This window comes from Mesoplodon densirostris, chromosome 5 (genome assembly GCF_025265405.1).
Source record: "Mesoplodon densirostris isolate mMesDen1 chromosome 5, mMesDen1 primary haplotype, whole genome shotgun sequence".
In the NCBI taxonomy this organism is placed as follows: Eukaryota; Metazoa; Chordata; class Mammalia; order Artiodactyla; family Ziphiidae; genus Mesoplodon; species Mesoplodon densirostris.
Genome location: NC_082665.1, coordinates 124,061,836 through 124,085,656, shown reverse-complemented (window position 1 = coordinate 124,085,656; position 23,821 = coordinate 124,061,836). Strand labels below are relative to the sequence as shown.

At 36.0% G+C, this 23,821-nt stretch overlaps 1 protein-coding gene across 3 annotated transcripts in view; it reads left to right on the top strand.

Annotated features, from left to right (window-relative positions):
• The window catches only part of TBC1D5 (TBC1 domain family member 5), a 545,992-nt gene that overhangs the window by 169,637 nt on the left and 352,534 nt on the right, over nucleotides 1-23,821 (top strand). For all 3 annotated transcript variants that reach the window (XM_060099476.1, XM_060099475.1, XM_060099477.1), the window contains one exon: nucleotides 19,241-19,372. In XM_060099476.1, the coding sequence (XP_059955459.1) occupies nucleotides 19,276-19,372 (97 nt within the window). In that variant the 5' untranslated portion in view covers nucleotides 19,241-19,275. The remainder of the gene's footprint in view (nucleotides 1-19,240; nucleotides 19,373-23,821) is intronic.

Here is a 23,821-nt window from a genome sequence, read left to right as displayed (position 1 = left end):
TTTAATGCCTCTGTGTTATTCCATTTCCGGATTACCAAAATTTATAAAACCAGTTCCTTATTGATGGGTATCTAGGTTGTTTATAGTTTTTGGCTGTTACAGTCAACCTCTTTCTGCATGGATTTGGCTAGAGGGTATGTCAGTAGGATGAATTCCTCACAGAATTGCTGAACCAAAGGGTATATGCATTTGTAATTTTGATAGTAGTTGCCAGATTGCTTTTCAAAAATTTGCGCGCTTCTGTAATCAAGTTAATCAAAATCAAAATGCATATTTCTCCACATCCTTATCAACACTAGATATTATCCATCTATTTTTATTTGGCAGATTTGATGAGAATTACATCTAGATTTTTTAGTTGACATTTCTTTAATTATGAGTGGAGTTGCATATTGTTTTATGTTGCACATACACACACATTCCCCCAAAGTATTCGTATACACAGTAACATTTCATTTTGCTGTGAGCTACCTAATGCTCTCTTTTATTCATTCATTTAACTCTTCGAGTTTTATTTTTCTCTTGTGCTTTTTTGTTTTTTTTGCGGTACGCGGGCCTCCCACTGCCGTGGCCTCTCCCGTTGTGGAGCACAGGCTCCTGACACGCAGGCTCAGCGGCCATGGCTCACAGGCCCAGCCACTCCGCAGCATGTGGGATCTTCCCGGACCGGGGCATGAACCCGTGTCCCCTGCATCGGCAGGCGGACTCTCAACCACTGTGCCACCAGGGAAGCCCCTCATGTGCTTTTTAAAAAGAGGACTGTTACCCTTCTTACACACTAGATGGTTGGGATGATCAACCTTTTCTTCATTACTGCTTCCTTAAAAAAATCTTTAAAAAAAATGTCCCCCTAATCATCTTCCTTTCACAGTGACATTTTAGTACCACAGATGTACACAGATGCACTGCGTGTCTGTTTATGTACTGTGGCCTGTTGGAGGGCCATAAGCCATTGTAATATCTAACATTTCCCCCCACCCCACCCCAATAATCAATTTTCATTCCCTCAAGGACAGTGTCACTCCTGTTGAGATCACATGGTATATGTGAAAGTTTTTGTAAAGTGCAAAGTGCTATTCAAATATAAAGCTTTGTTGTTAATAATTTGCATTTTGTGTGCTATAATATTATGTGTCTGTTTTGCAGCTGCCTTTTTCTCCACAGATTTCCCTTTTGCAAACCTAGGCATTTACTATTTTGCTGTTCGTTTTGCTGCCTTTGGAACAATCTTTCTTGAGTTGACCTCTGCACAGCTCTCTCCGCCTATCTGTGCCAGTCAAAATGTTACTCTTCCTTCAGAGCCTGTCCTAGATAAGTTCGCTTTCTCCGTGAAGTCTATTTAGTCCCTCGTAATTATCCCTTGACCTTTTAGGGTTAGAGCTCTTTTAATATATCTCCTTTGCTATGACGTTCTGTCTTTTATTACCAAGTCTATATATTTTCCATATTCTACCTCCTGACAGATTGTTAGTGTCAAGATAGCAAGGATGTTGTCTCTTTTCCTTCTTTATTCCCTTAGATTCCTTTCCCAGTGCCACTGTACATGGTGTGAAGCCAGGAGGGACGTCTTGCAATGAGTTTTTTTGTTTGTTTGTTATTAATGAATTTTTATAAACATCTGAATTCATGTTGCAGCCACTCGGTGTGTGACCTTGGGCTGAGGTCCTTAACCTGGGAGCCTCAATATTCACCTGTACAAAATAGGGATAATAATGCCACCTTTTTGATATGACTGCTGAGGAGATTGAATGGCATAATAAAATAAAGCACAGTGTCTGGAGTTTGGTAGGCATTCAGTTAAATATTAATAATATCAGTTCCGCAAACATTTCTTAGCACAGAGAAAGACATTGAAAAAAGTATTATCGTAATTATTTCTGTTTCTTTCTTGTTCAGGAGCATAATCTGTTGCTCATTGTACCATATGTGCACAGTGAAAATGTCGTTTTCTTTAAATCAGTTTTTTCCAGAATGCATCCTGCAATATAATTCACCATATGGGAACCATTTAAAGTATACCTGAATAATAATATAAGATGCATTATACTTTTGTTTTTCAGTACTGTATTAGAATTATTGTATATCCATGATTTTTTAAAAAATTCTGTAAATCATTAAGCAAAAGACAGCCCATTTGAGAACTGGGCAAAAGCTATGAACTGTCAGCACTCAGAAAAGGAGACTCAAATGGCCAGTAAACAGATGTGAAGGGTTCATTTTATTTGTCACCTTGATTGGGCCATGGGCTGCCCAGGTATTTGCTCAGACATTATTGTGGGTATTGCAGTGAGGGTGTTTTGGATGAAATTAATATTTAAATGGGTCGGAAGCAGATTGACCCCCACAATGTGGGTGGGCCTCATCTAATCAGTTGAAGGCCTGAATAGCACAAAAGGCCAACCTTTCCCCCAAGCAAGAGGAATCCTACAGTGCCATGACTTGGACTTCATATACATCATCATCTCTTCCTGCCTTTAAACCAGAACATTGTCTCCTCCTGTCTGAGAGGCTAGAACATTGGCTCTTCCTGAATCTCTAGCCTGCTTGCCCATTTTAATGATTGAACTTTCTAGGTTCCATAATCATGAGAGCCAATTTCTTTATAATAAATATCTCTCTATATATGTCTTTATATAAATATATACTATTTTACATAAATATATACTATTTTATATAGTATGAAGTACTCTATTGGTCTCCTATTGGTTCTGTTTCTCTAGAGAACCCTGACTAATAAATGAAAATATTTCCAATCAAGTAGTCAAGGAGATGCTCATTAAAACCACAATGAGATACCATTTCATACCATTCAGACTGACAAAAAGTGAAATGGCTCATGGTACTAAGAACTAGGGACTCTCCCACATCAACACGTAATTTGGAACAGTGACTTTGGATAGGAGTTTGGCAATATGTTATTAGAGTTAGTGATGGGCAAAGGATTTAATCCAGCAATTTCACTTTTAAAATTTCAGTTTAGAAGTTTTAAAATCTAGTAAAATTACTAGGTTTGTCCTCAAAATAAGATTACATTAAATGTTAAAGTATATCTCAAAATGTAGTTTTGTGTTCACATGCTTCTAATGAAAATCGTTTTATGATCCATTTTTATATTTGGTTGCTTCTTTGACTATAGATACATGTATGTGCCCTGCCATGTGGGCTCACAATTGCTGTTTTGCACAAAATTCTATAGCGTACTTAATAAAATTATTTTTGAAATGAGACGGTTTAAAGAAATATATCAAGAATTTCACTCACCATGTCCAATATTAAATTCTAGTAGTAACGTTTTCATACTTCTTTTCTTTTTTGGTGCTAAGGCTCTCTGTCAGTAAATCACTAGAACAATTTTGTAAGGAATAATGCTGGTGTTCCAAGGGATGTACATGCTATATATAAATAACACATATTATATTAGAAAGCAAAGTATTAGTTTTGGAATATGAGAAAGAGAACAGGCCATACAAGTGTATTTTATAATTAAACTCTGTAAATTTACTGCTTTGACCACTTATATTAAGTTACCACATTTAAATAAGTAGTGACCTTTCTCAAATATTTGGTTAAAAACTTAGAGCTTTACACAACTTCAACAGAATCTTCCTACTGTATTAAGAGTAATTGGCCATCTTAATCTTTTACTTGATTTTGTAGGATTTAAAATCTTGGAAATTTAAAATATACCTTTATAGTTTTAAAAGTTATAGCATAAAAACATTTCTTTGCTAAGGAAGACTTCGTAAAAATGTACACATAAAAGTATATTTGGGCTCATGGGGGGAAATTATTTGGTTTTGAAAGCCTCTATTTTTATAGGAAAAAATTACTTGTAATAATAACACTTAAAGTGCTTGATCCTGTTTATTCCCGTTAGAGACTAGGACAAAATTTCCAGGCCTGACACAGTTTTCAGGGCCTTCAGATATCTATATATCTCGTTCAGTATATAAATAGCACATTGTAATTCCAAATGACTGTGTCATTGTTTTACCACTAGGAAAGCATGGCGTGAAGTTTGTCATCTACTTTTATTTACTGAAGTTTAGGAGCAAATTATCAAAGTCTTAAAAATTATACAATGATTTCATTTAAATCAGTATGGCAAGAATTATACATGTCTAGGGCTTCCCTGGTGGCGCAGTGGTTGAGAGTCCACCTGCTGATGCAGGGAACATGGGTTTGTGCCCCGGTCCGAGAGGATCCCACATGCCACGGGGTGGCTGGGCCCATGAGCCTGCGTGTCCAGAGCCTGTGCTCCGCAACAGGAGAGGACATAGCAGTGAGAGGCCCGCGTACCGCAAAAAAAAAAAAAAAAAGAATTATTCATGTCTAATTTAATGTACTTTTAAACATTTTTTTGTGGTATTCAATGAAATTTTGGAGCTAGTGTGCTGCTATCTTCTGCCTAAAGCATATACATAGGAAGAAGAGGTATCTATTTTTGCTGGTGAAATTCTCTGGTGATTGGGATAGAGTTTGTATAGCTCCTCTGTAGTCCCTGTGTACCCACATCACTATCTATGTATTTATACAGTTTTGTTAGTTGTACACTTTGGTAAACCCTTTCAGGCCTTCATTGGCTCTATATGGAGTTCATGGAATTATTTTTTGCATTAATGTCTTGAAACTATTTTTAGTATAGCCATAGTGTTTGTGACATCAAGATATTATGTGAGTGCTGTGTATTGTCTTCTGTCTTTATAAATTAGCCCTTCTTTATCCATCTTCCATTTTGTCAGTGTTTGAAACTTTCCCTCTCATAAAAGTGAAACCTAAATATTTTAATTCTTATTTTGAGAGCCTATAATGTTTACATTTTTAAGCTACGCATATATATCAGTGTTTTTACATGGACATCTAAATGGTTTTGGTGTTAGAACACATACAGAAGTTACATGCACACATATCTTTTGGGTAAAGATGAAACAATTACAATCAACCTGGATATCAAAGATTCTGAGAGAAACCTTCAAGTCATATTCATTATTTTATGGTAAGTTTTAATATTTTAAATGATTGCCATTTTCTGTTATCAATTATATAAAATCTGTATATATTTATGTGTCATCAAGTTGGGGAATTGGAGTTTTTCTTGCCTCTTTAATAATGATGATCTTCTACTATAACTGAAACATTTTCATGTTCATATTGAGGCTTCTTTGTTCTCATGTGGAAGCTTAGGCTACATGAGCAAATAGGGTAGTCCCTTTTGAAGTCACTAATCAGTTAAATTGGCAGTTTTTATATGGAGTATAACTTGTCTTCACATTATGCATTATTGAATAATTATTTTAAATTTAAGGCTACACTAAGAGCTTATCATACCTTAGATTCTTGTGCAGTATCAATCATAGTTAACATTTATAATACACAAATGAGAAGATTATATATTTGAATAAAAGTGGTCTCAATAAATTAACAAAGTCCAATTTTCTTTGGATTTTTTATTTCTAAATGCACCTCCTCTCAGGGGTAAAGATAATAATCTCAGTGTAAGAATAGTCCTGTACTCTCTTTCCACTCAGCAAGGTCCTCGGTGGCTCCTGGATTTTTTTCAGGATGTTTCATTTTTCTGCCATTTAGTAGCTGATGATTTCCATTAAGACATTTGTTTGTTCATTTGTTTATTGTATTTTTTTTTTATAGCTCCTTTTCTTAGGACAATTGAAAAACAAGTTCCGGTGGGCTGGAGCTGTCCATTTGTGCAGTATATTTTGGTCTTTCCCATTAGCAATCAGATAGCAGCTCTGGAAAAACAACTCTTTCCTGCCTGAGGGTGAGTTCTTTGGGAATCTCACCTTTTGAGAGTTCTGGTCTCATTTAATCCTGGAACTCCTACAGTGGATATACCACATATTTTCCCATAAATACTTGTCTTCATTTATATACTTGTAGGGTTGTCAGATAAAATACAGGATGCACAAACAGATAAGTAATGAATACATTTAGTTTAAGCATGTTCCAAATATTGCTTTTGTTGTTTTTCTAAAATTCAGATTAAACTGGGCATCTGTATTTTTATTATTTCAATTGCTTAATTAATGCTAAGGCTGGCAACCTGTTTCCTCAGCTTTTTTCTCACTAAACTTTGAGCCCCTTGAATGAAAGGGGGGGCAGTTATACCCTAATTCATCTGTACCTAGTTTTCCCCTCCCCATGGTAGTCTAGTGATTTTTACTGGCTGAAAGAGTGGGCTCTCTAATCAGCTATAAATGTTACTTTATCTGAGTATTCATAAAGCAACTTTGCTCAACTGAGTTTGCCCTTTTATGCGAATTGAATTCATTGAAAAAAAATGATGTTTCAAAGAATAGTTGCAGATCTCAACCTTAATTTAAAAAATTCCATCTCCCCTTCTCTTCCTTTCGTCATCTCTCTTCCCCTTCTCTTTCCAGCTCTTACTATAATTAGCAGCATTAACAGCAAATGTTTGCTTTAGTTAAATTATTCAGAACATTTATTTTACTTGTCAAAGGTTAGATCAGGTTGTTGTTTGAATTGATAATTAAATGCAGTCTAATATGCTCTCATATTTATATGCACTATAGGCTTGGTTCCTCATCATTCTGTATAATTTTATGATGTTCAAGGCTGACATTTCAAAAAGGTTTTTGATTTTGTGGAAAAGGAAACATTCTGAGTAATCTAGTTTGTTATCTGATGTGAGAATGTCCAAAGTTATGGTTGGAAGTGAGTATTACATTTCAGTGCTGTTGTAACATACAGTATCACAGTGGTAATTTTCACCAAGTAGTATATAGAATTAAGCTCACTGCTTATTGAATTTGCGTTTCTTATGAGGAACAGTGCTGTGGTACTTGGCCCCTAGTAGGTATTCAACATGTATTTGTTAAATGAGTGTTTTAGGTCATATTAAACAGTATGGGGCATAGCTCAGCTCTTGTAGCTCAGTGTAATTTAAGATAGTATTTGCTCCTATGACATACTGTGAGGCCCTTTTGAGTCATTTCAATTTGTATGCTTATGCATAGGAACAAGTATAATTCAATTAGTCCTCATATCTGGGAATTATACTAAATCGTGTCTTGGGTTTTGTTGATTCACTGAATAATGACTTTTGCAAGTGCTTGTATATTCGTACCTTGGAGTATAGATGAATAAAACACGTCCTCTATCCTTAGAAAGAGTAGAGGTTAGTGGAAAACCAACCATTTTACTGAAGAATGGTTCACTTTAGTGTGGAGTTGTATATAAGGTAAATGGGTGTCTGAAGCAAGGTGGGGGAAGGTGACTTTTGAGCTGAATCTTAAGGACAGGTAGCAGTCGGTTAAGCAAAGAAGGTGAGGAAAGTATTGCCAGACAGAGGAGCCATATGTATGGAAGTTTTGAGGGATGCAGTTTTGTATAGCTGGAGAAAGAGTAAATGTGGAGAAGCCACAGCCCGCGTTCTCTCCTCTTTACCTAAAGCTATTCAGTAGCTTCCACTGTCCTTAGGAAACAGCTCAGGATCTTAGTGTGGTCTGTAAGTCAAGCCTTATACATGTAGTCTCCACTTACTTACTGAGCCTGATTATCAACCAAGCTGAGCCTGACTCCTCAGGACTCTGAATGGAACGTGCCTGTCCTGTGTCTCCCCTGAGCCCTCCCACAGGATGTTTCCCTGCCTCCCTTTTCCAGGTAATTCTTGCTCTCTACTTACTGTCTGCACCACTTTTACTTAGTAGAAGTATCAGTATAACCTTAAAAAGATATAGTTAATCATATACCTGCTATCTTGTATAAAAAATGTTAATACTGATTATTATTCTCAGTAAACTACAACGCAGAACCTTGGTTCCACTACAGTTCTTGGTATGTGTTCCCACACGTGATCTTATTTAATTCTCATGTTAGTCATGAGATAGGTCTTACATGAAATTAACAAATAGAAAAAACATCTTTTAGCTAGAATTTAATTTCTTCTGAAGAGACAGATAATTGAGATAATTGAAATAAAAGGAAAAAAATCTTTCAAAACAAGAGGAGATATAGAGCTAGTTGTATAGCATACCTTCTTTGTGTTTGTGTGTTTTTAATAAAATTGGCTTAAAAGATTAGCCACAAGATATCATCTACTTGATGTCCAATGTAAACCAGATGTTATTCTAAAATACTTTCAAACTCAACTTTTATCATTGAAATACTATTCCTTTTTTCTTTGTTTGTTTTGGTAATTTACATAAGGAAACTTAAAAATTCCAGTGGTTAACTTTTGTCAGGAACTGCATTAATTTGATTAATCACAGTCATGGGTTTATGGCATATTCTCATCATTGGCCTGTGCATAGTCCTTTTATTGTTTATTTGTGGGATGGCTAACTTTGTAAAGCTTGCACTCTAAGCATTTACAGTTGAAATGCAAGGGCTTATGCCAGGTCTCACCCACTGTGCTAGTATATTGAGCCGCTAACCTTCTGGTTCCAGCCCTGAACAAGACATTTTTTCAGTAAGTGGTTGGGCTTGACTTACAGAGCATGGATCACAGGTTGGGTAAAATGTGCGGATTTCTTGCCGTCTTTGGTCTTCCCTGGCTTCCGTGGAGCATTTCTAACCAATGGGCAACGTTAAAAGGGAGCTGTTTGGCCACTGTAGAGTGTGGTGGGTGCAGGTGGCAGAAGAGTGTGTGTGTGTGTCTGTGTGTGGGCGGGGGGCGGGGTTGGGGGGTGTCTGAGAACCTGTTGGTCTACAGGGAACTTGGGTTCTCTTCTCCCATGCTGTGTTTCTGAGCGAGTCCTGAGCAGCACCACCGAGTGTTTGTTCAGCTGCCGCAGCCTCTCCCAAGAGAGAGCCCAGGGTCTCGTGCTGCCTCTCACCTAGAGGGACTGGTCCTTGATTCTTTAGAGTAATTCTTATTAGAGGATCTTCCTAATTTCTAGTCCGTTTTATGGGATCTGTCTTCTCAAATATCTCTAATTTTAATCTCTTTCATGTATTTTGTGCTAATATACATCCCTAACATGTACCTAGGAATTCTTGAAAAACTGATTTAAATTAATAACTAACTGGGACTCAAATTAGGTTTCTCTCATTGTACTTTATTGGATTCATCCAAACTGTCATCAGGAATGCCCTAATAAAAAAATAAGGGTACCTTCCAGGTACGGGAGATACAGAAGTGAATAAAATAGGTAAAGCCTTTGCATTCATAGAATTTATAATAGGGGGTGATGGACACTAAACAAAACACGAGTAAGTTTGTACTGTGTGAGGTAGTGATACATATTATAAGTAAAGCTGGGTAATGGGATGAAGAGTAAGGGAGGGTGTGTGCCGAGTGTGGCCCTGTGATCATGGGTCACCTAACAAATTAGGTGACAGTTGAACCTGGACTTTGAAAGGCAGTGTGGGAGAGCCATCTCTGAGGATGGATATCTCACAGAAGTGTTTAGGAACTGAGGAAAGTATTATACAAAGGTCCCCGGTGGCAAGAACTTGCCTAGCACATGTGAGGAGCTGTAGAGAGTCCATTAGGCCTGGAGAGCCTGAGTGGCAGGGGCAGGGGAGCTGTAGGGTCAAAGCTCAAAAAAAGCAGTGCTGGGGGCAAGATCCTGTGGAGTCCGGTGAAGATTTTTTGTTCTCTTCTGAGTGAGATGAGAAGCCAGTGGAAAGCTTTGAGCAGAGGTGAGGCACGAGCTGAGTTAAAATCTGAGATGGATCACACAGGCTGCTGTGGGTTGATGGACCGTAGATAACCAGCCAGGTTGGAAACAGGGAGCCGTATTGGAGGAAATTAAATAGTCCGAGCCGGGGCTGGCAGTGACCTGGGTCAGGGTGGTTGTGGTACAGAATGGCCTAATGCTTGATTTTGTTTGGAAGGTAGAACCAACAGGATTTGCCAGTGGATTAGATACGCTCCAGGAAAAGCTTTCTGCGCTGCCCTGAATGTGAGCAGGTAACTGAAGGATATTAAGGGGCAGAGCGTCCCAGCAGAGGAAATGGGGTTGTGCGAAGACCTAAAGTGGCACTGAGCTGGATTTTTTTTTTTTTTTGCGGTACGCGGGCCTCTCACTGTTGTGGCCTCTCCCGACGTTCAGGCTAAGTGGCCATGGCTCACGGGCCCAGCCGCTCTGTGTCATGTGGGATCTTCCTGGACCGGGGCACAAACCCATGTCCCCTGCATCGGCAGGTGGACTCTCAACCACTGAGCCACCAGGGAAGCCCGAGCTGGATTTTTGTTTAAGGAATAGAAAGAAGTCCTGTGTGGACAAAGCATCCTGACAGAGGGGAGAGTGGGGTCAGAGGGTTAGGCGTGGGTCTGGATTCAGGGCCTCTTAACAAGAGTTTGGATTTTACACTAAGTACGTTGGGAAACAGTTTACAATGGAAAAAAATCGCATTGAATGTTGTGTGGTAATGGACTGTAGGAGGGGTGGGTATGCTAGGCTGTGAAATCTGGCAGTAACAGGAAATCTCAGTTGGGTTATACAGTAAGGTTTCTGTTACTACCTATAGCAAGATGGCTAGAGGTAGGGTGAATCTAGGTTGGTTAATCCACTGCTATTAAGAGTCTTTGTAATTGAGAGAAAAACCTCTAGAAGCCCTTGGGCAACTTCCATTTACATCGAATGGCTCATCGCAACCAGTCTGACACAGGAAATGGGACCATCATGATTGGCTTAGACCAATTATAACTACCCCCATGGGTATCTCTGCAGGAGCACTTGGACCGGAACAAAATGTGAATTTTGTCAGAAAGGCAATCAACACTGTTGACAGCAGCAAGGAAGAATGTAACCTGGGAGACCAGTTAAGGGAGGGTATTGCCAGAGTGTCAGTGAGAGATGAATCTACAGTTAAGGGGTTAGGAGTGGTCACACTACAGAGGGGAAGCAAAAACTTGAATAAAAATCTTTACTTTCTACTGAAGTCTTCAATTACATACCTCTCTCTGTAAGAAAAATCTGTACTAATGCTGTTGACCAAAATGTATTTAGAACAAACGTAGCTCTTCATATTCTAACTACTAGCATTTATTGCTTAATATTGTCCTGCAGGCAGTCTCCTGTGGTCCATCACATGAGGGAAATGCTGCTATGGAGGAGCAGGGAGAAGTGACTTCTGGCATTGGCCCACAGAGGAAAAAAATGGGTGTTCAAATTATGTCTAGGATTTAGAAAAGTGAATGGGAAAGGCCTCATCGGGAGGGAAAGAGGTGTGAATAAAACTGCGGAGGGAGGAAAGTATAGATGTTTTTGTGTAGGCTCCTTTGGCTAGAGAGGATCAGGTGATGCTTCTGAGCAGCTGGCCTCCCCTCAGTGATGCTACCTGGAACTAGAGTGACTGGTGTAATGTGAATCATAGCATCGCGGGATTTGAGTAATTCACAGTTTTGGCTGTTTGATAGCGACTCCAAAGGTCGTGGGGCTTACTCATAAATTATAATTTTGCTGAGGCGTATGTAAACTATGTCTGCATCCGTAGCTTACTTGTTATTTTCTTTTCTCGCTAGATACGCATTTATTCTCAGATGGTGATTTGGGAGGGCACATATACCCTGTAAATATAAAGGGCCTATTGAACTTTTAATACTAGATTTTGCAAAGCTTGTATGGGAGAAAAGTAAACTAGAATGCTTTGCCTTACAAGCATACCTCGTTTGATTGTGTTTTGCAGATCATGATGTTTTTTAACAAATTTGAGGGTTTGTGGCAACCCTGCATAGTCAGCTGATAATTAACATATTTTAGCAATAAAGTATTTTTAATTGAGGTATGTACATTTTTTTAGACATGCTATTGCACACATAATAGAGTACAGTATAGCATAAACATAACTTTCCAATTCACCGGGAAACCAAAATATTCCAGTGACTCTGTTGCGATACTTGCTTTATTGCGGTGGTCTGTAACCGAACCCGCAGTATCTCCGAGGTCTGCCTGTGTGTTATATTTAACATAACAATAAAGAAACTTTTCATCCTATAAATCCTGAGGTGGTTTTGCCACTAACAGCTCTGTGACTCTAAGTTCTCTAACTTCTCTGTGGTTGCCTAATCATAAAAGCAGATAATGAAGAGTGTCTGCCACACAGAGGAATTGTAAGGTTGAAATGTAAAAGTGCCTAAACAGTGCCTGCTTCCTAATAAATGCTATGTTTTTGCTGTTATTATTGTTTAATTAAAAGTACTGTTTTTAGTACATTTCTTTGGGTTTCGCAGCCCTACCACTTACTAATAGCCAAGGGATAAATATAAGATCCCCACAGACTTTCGGACGGGTCTCCTCACAGTTGCTCATAGGCTTCTGGAAACAACTCAGGCCTCCCCAGGCTTGCACCAAGGGGTGTTTTCTGTTTGTTTTTTGAGCAAAATGTTTGATTTGATATGATGCTTATGCGAAGAGTAGCCATTTACTTCTTTTCCTCGTTTTTAGTATCATCATCAGTTTAACATAATTGACCAAGTTCCTGTGACTGTTTTCTCTTTTCATTTTCTGTTTTGCTCATTTTCCCTGAATTGTTGCAGTTCTCTTGATTTTATGAAAAGCTGACTGAATAGTGTAAAGGCTAGAGGTGGTGTCTATACATATAAAATACGGCAGTAGCAATGGAAGGCTGTAATAAACAAAACGCTTGGTTACTAGGCTGAGCTGCTTTCCCAGTCTTTGCTTTGTGAGCATGTATTCAGGAGAACTCTGAAACCATATGAGCATACATGCCGGAGAGCTTTTTGTCAGGCCACTTTAACTCTTTATAATGCTCAATTTCCTCTTGCTTATATGGTCACAACTGCCACGTTCTATTACTTTATAGCATTTGGATATTGAAAGGCCAAACATATTCCTATTTTGTAATATAAAATATTTAAGACCACCTGTGAACCTTTCGTATATTCTACATGTTTCTGATTGTGTGTATCGTTTGTGAATCTGCTATATTTATAGTAGATTGTTTACCCTAAAATTCTTGTTCTAATAACCTGTTAATTATAAGGATTAAATCTGTGTTAATTTTCTTTTGATCATTGTTCTCAGTGTGTAGACCCTCATTGTACTCCTGTACCTACACTGAGGTATTTAGTAGACAGCACTTGAATAATACAATTGTGTGGTTGGTAAAAATGAATTAGGGTTTCAGGATTTTACCAATGGGTGATTTTTAATATTGAATGACGTGTATTAAGACAAACGCTTTTATATATAATTTATTTGGCATTGTAAATGCATTTATCTTGTGAGAAACAGACCCCCTGTTGTCAGATGAAGTATTCTGGAAAGGTTTAGAGTAAATAAATAATAAAACTACTTTGATATACAATCTAACCAATATTAAATATTAAGACTTTCAGATGATTGATTTTAATACTTAATTAACTTATTTAAAGTCCAGTGTAGCACTCTTGCATTCAAGATTGACAGAATTTAAAAATGGAACTTCATCCTTTGTCTTTGTTTTCTTTCTCATTTCTTCTTCTTTCTTCCTTGCTCCTTTTCTACCTCCTTCTCTCCCTTATAACTTAAGACTTTAAAATATCATTATTCCTGACCATCAAATTTACCTCTAGCTACCAATATGTCTAAAAAAAGTTTTTGTTTTTTTGTTTTTTGCCAATTCTACAGGTAATGGTCCATTACTCTCTTAATTACAAAAAATCCAGCTTCTATCTGTTTCTTGCTTTTGTAGCCAAGATGTCATATTTTAGGTTACATACCCATCATGGTGAATGCATACTACCTGTAACAGATACTCATTCATGCTGTATGCTCTCCCCCTTTTATAATTGTGCTCTGGAAATAGTTCATTTAAGCTCTTGGATATGCTTTTCTTACAGGAGATATCTTTATGTAAAGTAATATTACTCTGTAACTTCAGTGTTTGACTACTAAGTTTACCATCAGGCAAGAATATAAATGAATGGAATATGCTTATATGAGCTTTTCTGAATACGGATGTCTTTAGAAGACACAATTCAGAATGCTAATTCTATGCCTATGTAATAGAAACAGTGATAGAATGATTATAAGCTGAAATATGTAGAACTTCAGATTCAGAGGGAATAAACTATTTTTCTAGAGGTTTTGTTTATATGATGCCATTTTAAAAGTGAGAAATTTTATTCAGCTAACCTTTTGTTTTGTCTGTATCATGCTAATAATTTGAAATTTTCACTTACAGACTGCTTGTGTTGCTTCAGTTTACATGGAAAATAGATTATTCTGAAATTTAATTGACATACTTCAAGACTGTCTTCCAAGCTTTAGTGCTGAACTCCTACCCTTTCATTAAATACTGTTTTCACAAGACTTCCCTTCTTTCAGACAGATCACTTTTATCTTAAGATTTAATACTGCAAGAACCAGACATGTGAAGCCAATACAACTGTCCTAAGATTAGTCTGGGATTTTAAATGGCACTTTCAGCCTAATGTGTCAATTCCTGCGACCAGGATGGCAGTAAAACCACGTTGCACAACCAGTTTTGAGTTTTGTGAATGTTGAGTTCATGTGCAGTAGGAACTTTGTTATTTATAGTAAGTGTAGCAAAGAAGGGACATCTCCTTTCTCAGGTCTTAGAAGGTATATTGCTGTGCTTTCTGAATTAGAAAAAATAAGATTGCCTTTATTTTTTAAAATTCTTTACTATTTTTGTCAGAGAAATTCTAGAGACAACTTGGCATTATTTAAGAAAACTGAACTCCATCAATTATGGATTTGAGTAGTCATTTACTAAGATACATATTTTTGGTCATTATATATATGTATATTTCTACATATATGTCTAGCTTCTATGTAGAGGAGATTAAGGCATAGCAAGTATACAAACATAAGATTCAGTGGTCCACTGTGAGTTTCAAAATGTTTATGCCATTTTGACTTTTATAGGGGTTATCTTAAAATCTTCAGACCACAAAAAATTCCCTTAAATATTTGAATTTTTATTAAATATTTTCTTATAGTCTGATATTCATAGATACAAAATTTATTCAAAATAGTGATTAAAATAAATATAGATACATTTGTTTAAAAACCTTTGCTATCCTGCTTTGGTTTTGGTTGTTGTTATAGTCACAGAACACAAATTGGAAAAATTACTTAATATTTGAAAGCAACGTTGTATTGTGATTTTATAAGGTAATCACAGTAGCAGTAACCAACAAAGTTAAATATTCTTTTACGTTCCAAAAGGCAAAAATAGCCCTTTGTATTTAAAACAACAACAAAAAACAAAACAGCACCTACTTAATGAGTTACTTTTGAACTAGATTATTATTTAAATCTATGATTAAAAGAAAATTGAGGATATTGTCCAAACTTTTTCTTCAACGTATTTCTTGAAAATAACTCATTATTACTATTCAGCAGGTTTGCTTTATTTGACAATAAAAGCATTTCAGTGACTCAGTTCCAACCTATAGGCATGATAAGTTAGCATATAGTAGATGCCTGATTCTCTAGAATGGTTGTAGACTGGTATGTTTGGTAAATTTTGTATTGTGTTTATTGGGTGTTACCACAGACATCTCAATTTCTAAAGAATTATTATTAAAGCTAAAATCAGTGAATGACTTGAACTTAACTTTCTCTAAGGAGTTTAAAAGACCTTAAGTCTCTTTGAGCATCTTGAGTGAATATTTGAACATCGTCATGTTGTATTTTATTTTAGCTACAGAGAGGGCTTTTTTTTTCTTCTAATGTTCCTTTTTGAAATACACTTTGATATCAGTTTCCTTGTTGCTTGTCTATTTCTCATAGAGTTTAAAATACATAAAATCCCCTTATTTATATATTTTAGGTATATGAAGTCTAACAGAAGTATATACTATAAAAATGAGAAATGATATGAAAACATAGTATAGGATATTAAAGAAATTTTAAGGAAGTCTGGCAGTTAACTTGCAATACTCATTTTCGAATGTTTACCCTTGTATTTTTAAAGAGTATGACAAAGTGTATAGAGAATATGAATTTTACATGAAAATAGTTGTCCATGGCCAAATACAGTTTTGACATGTGTTTAATCAGTTCCACAGTTTCTTTCTTTCTTTCTTTCTTTTTAAAATTATTTGCCAACACTTACAAGTAAAGAGATTTCACATAAAATTCTAGATTTCCAGTTTTTCTTGAAAATGTTGAAGCAGAGAAATGGATGTTCCAATAGTTCACAGACCCAGTCCTCTTAGACCCCCTTGTTTTATGCCTTCTGTCTGTCTCATTGACTTAACAGGAGCCAAGTGTAGTACTGAGTAGAGGGTGAGCTTTGGAGCCAGATAGGATGGGTTCAGAGTCTGGCTTCAACACTTCCTAGTTGTGCGACTGTAAGCAAATTGCTTCATCTCTCTGTACCTGTTTTCTCTTTGATAAAATGAAAATGATGATGAAGATACGTCATTGAGTTGTTGGGAGGATGAAATGTTGAGTATATGTGAAGTGTTTAGAGTAGTTTTTGTCATATATTCACTACTTAATAGATGTTAACTGTAATTAATAATGCTTTTTGCCTGACCCCATTAGGTGTTGGCATTTGGTTAGCCTTACTTCTCCATAGTAGAGGACTTTATTTTTTAACCTGCTCATTCATTTGATCAGCAGAATGTATCAGATTGTATTTTATAATATAATTGCTTATCTACATTTTGCTCTCCTCTACTACAGGGGCCCCCAACCCCCAGGCCATGGACCAGCAGCAGTCCGTGGCCTGTTAGCAACTGGGCTGCACTGCAGAAGGTGAGCAGCGGACAAGTGAGCAAAGCTTCATCTGTATTTACAGCCGCTCTCCATCACTCACATTACCACCTGAGCTCCACCTCCTGTCAGATCAGTGGCAGTGTTAGATTCTCATAGGAGTGGGAACTGTGAACTGCACATGCAAGGGATCTAGGTTGCACCTTCCTTATGAGAATCTAATGCCTGGTGATCAGAGGTAGAGCTGAGGTGGTGATGCTAGCGCTGGGGAGTAGCTGCAAATACAGATTATCATTAGCAGAGAGGTTTGACTGCACAGAGGCCATAATAAATCAATTGCTTGCAGACTCATATCAAAACCCTATCAGTGAGTGGCAAGTGAAAACAAGCTCAGGGCTCCCACTCATTCTGCATTATGGTGAGTTGTAGAATTATTTCATTATATAGTACATTGTAATAATAACAGAAATAAAGCACACAATAAATGTAATGTGCTTGAACCATCCTAACACCATACCCCCTGACCCCCACCCCCACCCCACCCCCCTGATCTGTGGAAAAATTGTCTTCCACAAAACCAGTCCGTGGTGCCAAGGAGGTTGGGGACTGTTGCTCTACTAGATTATATTCCCCAGAGTTCCTTCTGTATATTTAGTGCTCCATATATGTTAATTGATACGTACACATAAGAAACAAGAACTGACAATGGTTTAGCTTTATGGATTTAGGAATTCTTACTATGTTGGCAACAAAAGTTGTGCTTTCCCAAGTGTTGATTTAGCCTAACCCTCTGCTTCTTTTGTTTTAACCATAAACTGGGGGGGAAAAGATGTTAACATCTGATCCAAGAAGTGAGGGTGGGTGAGAGTTGGAGGGTTCTGATAAAAATGAGAAAGTGTTCAGGAGTGATTTTATGAAATGAGAGTTTTAGAAATTAAGTAAACAGGATAAAGGAACATTTTGTGATAGGAAAAGATTGGTCAAGGATTTGTGTGTTCATGGGCTTCTCTGGAATTTTCCTCCATAAGTGGAGACTATATCCTGTAAAATTACATACCCATTTTGGTTGGACTTGCTTTTCCAATTTAGCATTACACATTTCCTCTTCTTGTCCCCCCTGCTCTTAAAATTTAAAAGATTATGTTACTTACATTATTTTGGATGAAAAGTAGCGAACCCAGTCTATTTTTTGGAAGATTCTGATTTGGGAAAGTCATTTGTACTTTATAGACAAAAAAATTATAAGTAGTTAGTGTAGCTTGGAAGTTCAAAAACAATTTAATTTCTAAAAAAATCTATGTTTAAATTAGAATTATTTATAGAAATGAGAATTGAGGAGGAAAACCTTCAAAACTATGAGAAGACACAGGTGGTTATTTATATAATCTTGCCTTTGGAAGCGTAATACCAGAGGCAGAATCCATAAAGGAGATACAGATATATTTGGCTACATAAAAATGAAGAAGTTACTATCTCCACAAAAACTATATATAATTTGAAGACAGACACACTCTGAGAAGAACAGATGTAGCATATGACAAAGGTTTAATATCCTTAATATTTAAAGCATGCTTACAAATCATGAAGGCAATCATAATAATAAACTGCATCCACAAAAGACAATAACAAATGTCAGAGAAAACATATGAAGTCTTCAGTGATCTCACTAGGTATCAAGCAAATGCAGTATAAAAATTGACTGTTATATAGGTCCAAAAAAAAAAAAGCCCAAGGAATTACTCATTCCCACTGTTGATGAGGGTCCAGGGGAAATGAATTGTTCTATTATATACAAATCTTTCTAGGGCATAATTTGGCAAAACCTACCTTAAAATCTTATTTTTTAAAAATAAACATTTTGATCCAGCAATTATGCTTATAGGATTTTATCCTAAGGAAATAATCATGGATGCAACACAGAGATATTACTGGAAGATATTCATTGTGAGGCTATTTATAGTATTGGGGAACTGAAAGCATCCTACTTGTTTGCTAATAAGGAATTGGTTACATCAATTGTTATAGCTATATAGTAGAATACCAGGGATCCATTAGAAGTGATAATATATACTTTTTTATGGGAAGGAAAATACTCATGATGATTTATATAATCAGTATACTTAGCATGGTGGATCACATTAAACATTTTAAATGCCCAGAAAGAATACATATAATAAACTGAAATGTTAACAGTGGTGTTTTTAGCTAATATAATTACAAATGATTTCAGTTAGCTATATTTTCTATATTTTGAAAGTTCCTATAGTAAATGTGTATTATTTTGGTAGTAAAATGAAGGATATTATAAATGTGACAGTGATTTAACTTACAATTCAGCTTTTTGTGCAGAAGTTTACTGAAAATAAATGTAATTGAATGTTGAGGTAGAGGTTACCAGTGAAGTCCAGATTTGGGAAGAAATTGTTGAAATGAAAATCTTGTGCCACTTTTTCGCTTCTTTATATATATGCCTACCAATGTGTAGTAACAGTCCCTGGAGCCTCTGGAAAACTTGTTAATGTTTGTAATGCTCATTTAATCATTTTCCATTTTGCATTTATTCCCAGTCATAGCAGAAAAAAAATTTATAATTTTTCTCCATATTTTTCATCTCCCAGGTGGTCACTCTCAGTGACGTTGTCCAGTTCTCACAATGTATCATTCCTTATCTGAAACTAGACATCCTCTGCAGCCAGAAGAACAAGAAGTGGGCATTGACCCCTTGTTGAGTTACTCACACAAGCCTGGAGGTGAGTTTTGTATGCACATAACTTTGAGGTTACTGGGAAACCTGGCAGAGGGTCTCCAGCTAGCCCTGCCTGCCTTGTGTGTCGTTCTCTAGAGAGGCTGAGCGGGAGGGCCTTAAGAACATTTCCCTGGATAGATATGGAGCACTCTGACACTGATGGATTCCACAAAACGTCAACTTTTAATTATAGACAGACGCATTAGCCATAGCCAAGTGTTTAATGCACTGTCATTCTTTTTTAAAAAAATCATAAACTTAAACAGTTTATTGCTTTAGTATAAGAATGTTGAAATGCAAAATGGCCTTTTCTCAAACATCTTTTAAAAAGTCTAAGCTCTTGGTGTTGATTTTTGCAGGGATTTTTTTTTTTCCTTCAGCAAGTTGAGATTATTACAGGATAAAGCACTTACCTGATTATTCTTTTTTTGTTTTTTTTTAGTAATTGGGATTTGTGTTTTACTTTTAAAGCTCTGTGTAGTGAAATTGTTAAAACATCAACTGTATTCGGGGTCTGCCCTATAAAAATGTATTAAATGTATATGTATCAGAGCTTTGTATTATTTTCTCAGTGTTAGTAATAACATAGTATCTTAGAAGGAAACAATGAGTTTGTGAGCATTCTTGACCCCTTTTCTTTATTTCAACTAATTCACTAAATATTTGCTAAAGTTGATTCATTGACTCAAGTAACTATTTGTAATTTTTCACTCAATACATGTATCAGGATTATAAAATCTATTTTAAGAAATTATAATTAGTCATTCACATATATTTTACATACTTCAAATATGATTTTTTTTCTGTATTGATGTAAATAAAGGTCTGCCATTAACTCTTGTTTTGGGAATTAAAAAAAAATTGATACCTTAAGTAGTTATTTTTTAGTATACTAGCTATTGAGTTTATGGAGTGTGTTTATGTTTTTAGTGCATCTTTAATACCTTCCACATCATACAAATGCCCTTGTTGTTTTTAATGAAAATAGCATGCAACTTATTTTTGTTACTTTATTTTTATATTTACTTTTATTTAAACTGCTGTTTAAGGTTTTGATAATATGAAAAAATTATTTGTGTCCAATTTCAGTTTCAGCATTTAAAGAATTTCAGTGGTAAGAATGATACAATCCTCCCTAGTGATGTTTTTTCTTAAATGTCATACTTTTAAGAAGTACTCATAATGAAATAAGTCAAATTATTCTGCAAGCGCTTTGATAAGTGGACATTTTAAAAGTGAATATATTTTTGTGTTATCAGTATATGAAATATTTTCACCAAAATGTTCTGGTTTATATGCTTATTTTAGAACATAGGGTTTTTTTTGTTTGTTTTGTTTTGTTTTTTCCTTAAGTGCCTGTTTTTCTCTGGACTAGTTCATTAAATATTGAGGTTCTTTTTTTTTAAACGGTTAAAAAACATTTTAAATTAATTTTATTCTTTATTGTTTGTAGGAATGAGGAGTTACCTTTACTGAAAAGGATTTTCGTTTATATCCTAGCCAACATTTCTATGACATACAAAGTTATTAGGACTGAATTGATGTTTAAAAGTGCCATTAATTCATTTACCCCAAATGTTCATTAACAATGTAAATGTATGCTGATGTTCTATAAGACAAGGAAGTGACTAATGACTCTTCCAACTAACAACACTTAAAATGAATAGAAACTTTAGATAGCTAATCTTGAAGTAATCAAGACCCTCATTCAGCTTGGCATCTCTGTATGCTCTAAAACAGCTGTCAACTGTTAAAAATATATACAAAACACACATACACGCAGGCACATGCAGAAGAAAGATATGTAAATATCTAGTTCTTCAAAGCCATAAAGGTTACTAACCGTAGTGGGTTTTGTGCATTGTATATGTAAATATTTTATATAAAGCATATATTTCATCTTAGGTTTTCTTTTTGCAGAAAACCGTATGTTGCATTTTAATGGGGTTGTCATATTTACTTGAAAAATCACCACCTTTTTAGTATGTTGGTTTATTTTAATATATGTCTTTCTTGGGGTTCTCCACGTATTTGAAGCCTTTTACACAACTGAATGACTCATTTTGTAAGTAGTCAGACATTGGACTTAATCAGTGGTTTCCCTGTGTAGAAGTCCTGTTTTTTTTTGTTTGATTTTTAAAAATTTCCTGTTGTATATTCCGTAAGTAACAAATCTTTAATTTCTCAAATCTGAATTTTTAACATTTATAGAAAAATAGTACATTACTGAGTTAAATGTTTCTGAGTATTCTGGAAAGGATTAGCAAAAATAGCCACATCATAGGTATGATAGAGAGAAAATTACATATCATTGGTTTACTTTCATGGATGTTTGAGGAAAGTGGGTAAGGGCAGAAAAAAGAACTGTTTGGATATATATATGCAAAATCTTAGGGCGCATTTTCCATGTGAATTAACTTTTAACTACTTTAATTTCTTTTTGAAATAGAAAACAGCATAGAAAGTATGCTGTTTTCTCTGTACTCTATTGCATTTGGTCATATACAAAAATTACCACCTTAAATTCCAAGATCTTTGATCAGAGGGTATTAATTAATAATTGACAAGTTACCTGTAATGCAATTGCAGCCATAAAAAAAAGCAAAACTGTTTGTTCAGCTAGTCATGATTATTCATTCTTAGCATGGAACTTTCAAGGATTAAATGAAAAAGTAATTATTTTATTTTAAACTGGAAACAACAATATCAAGATCTAGGGAAACTTAACCTATTAATAAAATAGTATTCTCAGAATTACTAATTGTTTTCCAATCTTACAAGAGCTTGGAATCTTGCTCATCATGAAAGAACATTTTCCTCTATTAGGTCTCTTTTGAGAATAGCATTTTGTTACATGTAGCCAGAGTTTTTAGCTTCAATTGTATATGCCTTCTTACAGCTTTTATAGTATTCAGATAGTTACTTAATGTAATGCCTTTTTATATAATATCTGTTTCAAAGCTTTCTTTCTAGCTCATGTATAAAATATTCATGTATAAAATAACCTACTTAAGAAAAATCCAAGACATTCAGAATGTCCTGCCTACTCCATTTTTGTCTCTTGTACTTTTTTGTCCCAATCTTCCTTTCTTTCTGTTGCTATATCATAGAGTTTTATGACTGGAAGGGGATGCGTGGCTTTACTGATGAATAAACTGGTGGTAATTCAATTAGTTTACTGAAGTTGATGTGATAAATGACACTGTTCTATTATGATCTTTAGTACAGTTTTTCCAGTTAGTAGAAGTGTTACTGAACTCAGGTTTGGCTGCTCACTGCTCGAAAAGTCAGCACTTGTGTGACAAGTGCTGATTAAGAATGGAAAGGTCACATTAATCAGAGAGCCGGCAATCTGGGGAGAACGCGGACTCCTGTCCCACAACCAACTCTGAAGATTCTGCTCAGCCATGAAAGTTTTTAACAGAAAAGAGGGGAAATAATCTCAGTTACTCATTGAGATAGGGGGTCAGATTTGTTGCCATCTCCCATTGTGTGCAGGCTTGTCGACTCCTTTCCATTTTTTGGAAAGATCCAAAAAATGATCTTGCTTTTTTAAAATTTTTATTGGTGTATGGTTCCTTTACAATATTGTGTTAGTTTGTACTGTACAGCAAAGTGAATCAGCTATACGCATACGTATATCCCCTCTTTTTTTGGATTTCCTACTCATTTAGGTCACCACAGAGCATTGAGCGGTGTGATCTTTCTTTAGATGCTATTTTGTTCACACAGTTTGATTGCGAGATTACTGAAGGGGGAGCTGGGGAAGAGATCCGGTCATCTGTTAATTACTCATTCTTCAATTCTACTTCTTTGATCTATGGAAAGAATCAACAGGTTAGGCAAAGTACTGTGTGATCAAAAAGATTTGAAAGGTGTGCTTGAGCCGGAGGTTAGTTAAAATATAGCCTTGCTAAAGTGACAGGACAAAAGTGGCCTCTTGCAGAGAGCTACTTCCTGCAACAAACTGCCTGCAAAAATTTGCTTACAAATCACCGCTGTCAGACATCATTCCATTTCTGTGGGATTATGGGCAAAGGTCCACTTTCTGTAACTTCTTCATGCTGACACAGGGTGCCATATTTTAGAGTGGAGGATGTCGACATGGGTCTGTAGCATCTCTTTGCTGATAATTTTAGTTGTCTGCTTACATATATGGGGAGAAAAAGCCACAATTATTTTGATGCCCACAAAAATGCAGATTGTTATGAGCAATAGTGTTAATCCCACTGTCGTAAGCCCAGTTCTTGGAATTCTGCTAGCCATAGATTCAGTACTGCTCAAGGTGGAACAGCTTATTTCATGGCTGCAGTCTGGTCATCATGCAGTTAGCGTTTCCCCTCTGGTGGCAGTTACAGTATCTGTAAAACAACTCAGGAATGTGCATCAGACACTGAAGGATTCTGTGCCTCTATTGTCCTAATCATTAACTTCTTGAGCCTGCTCTTCTGTG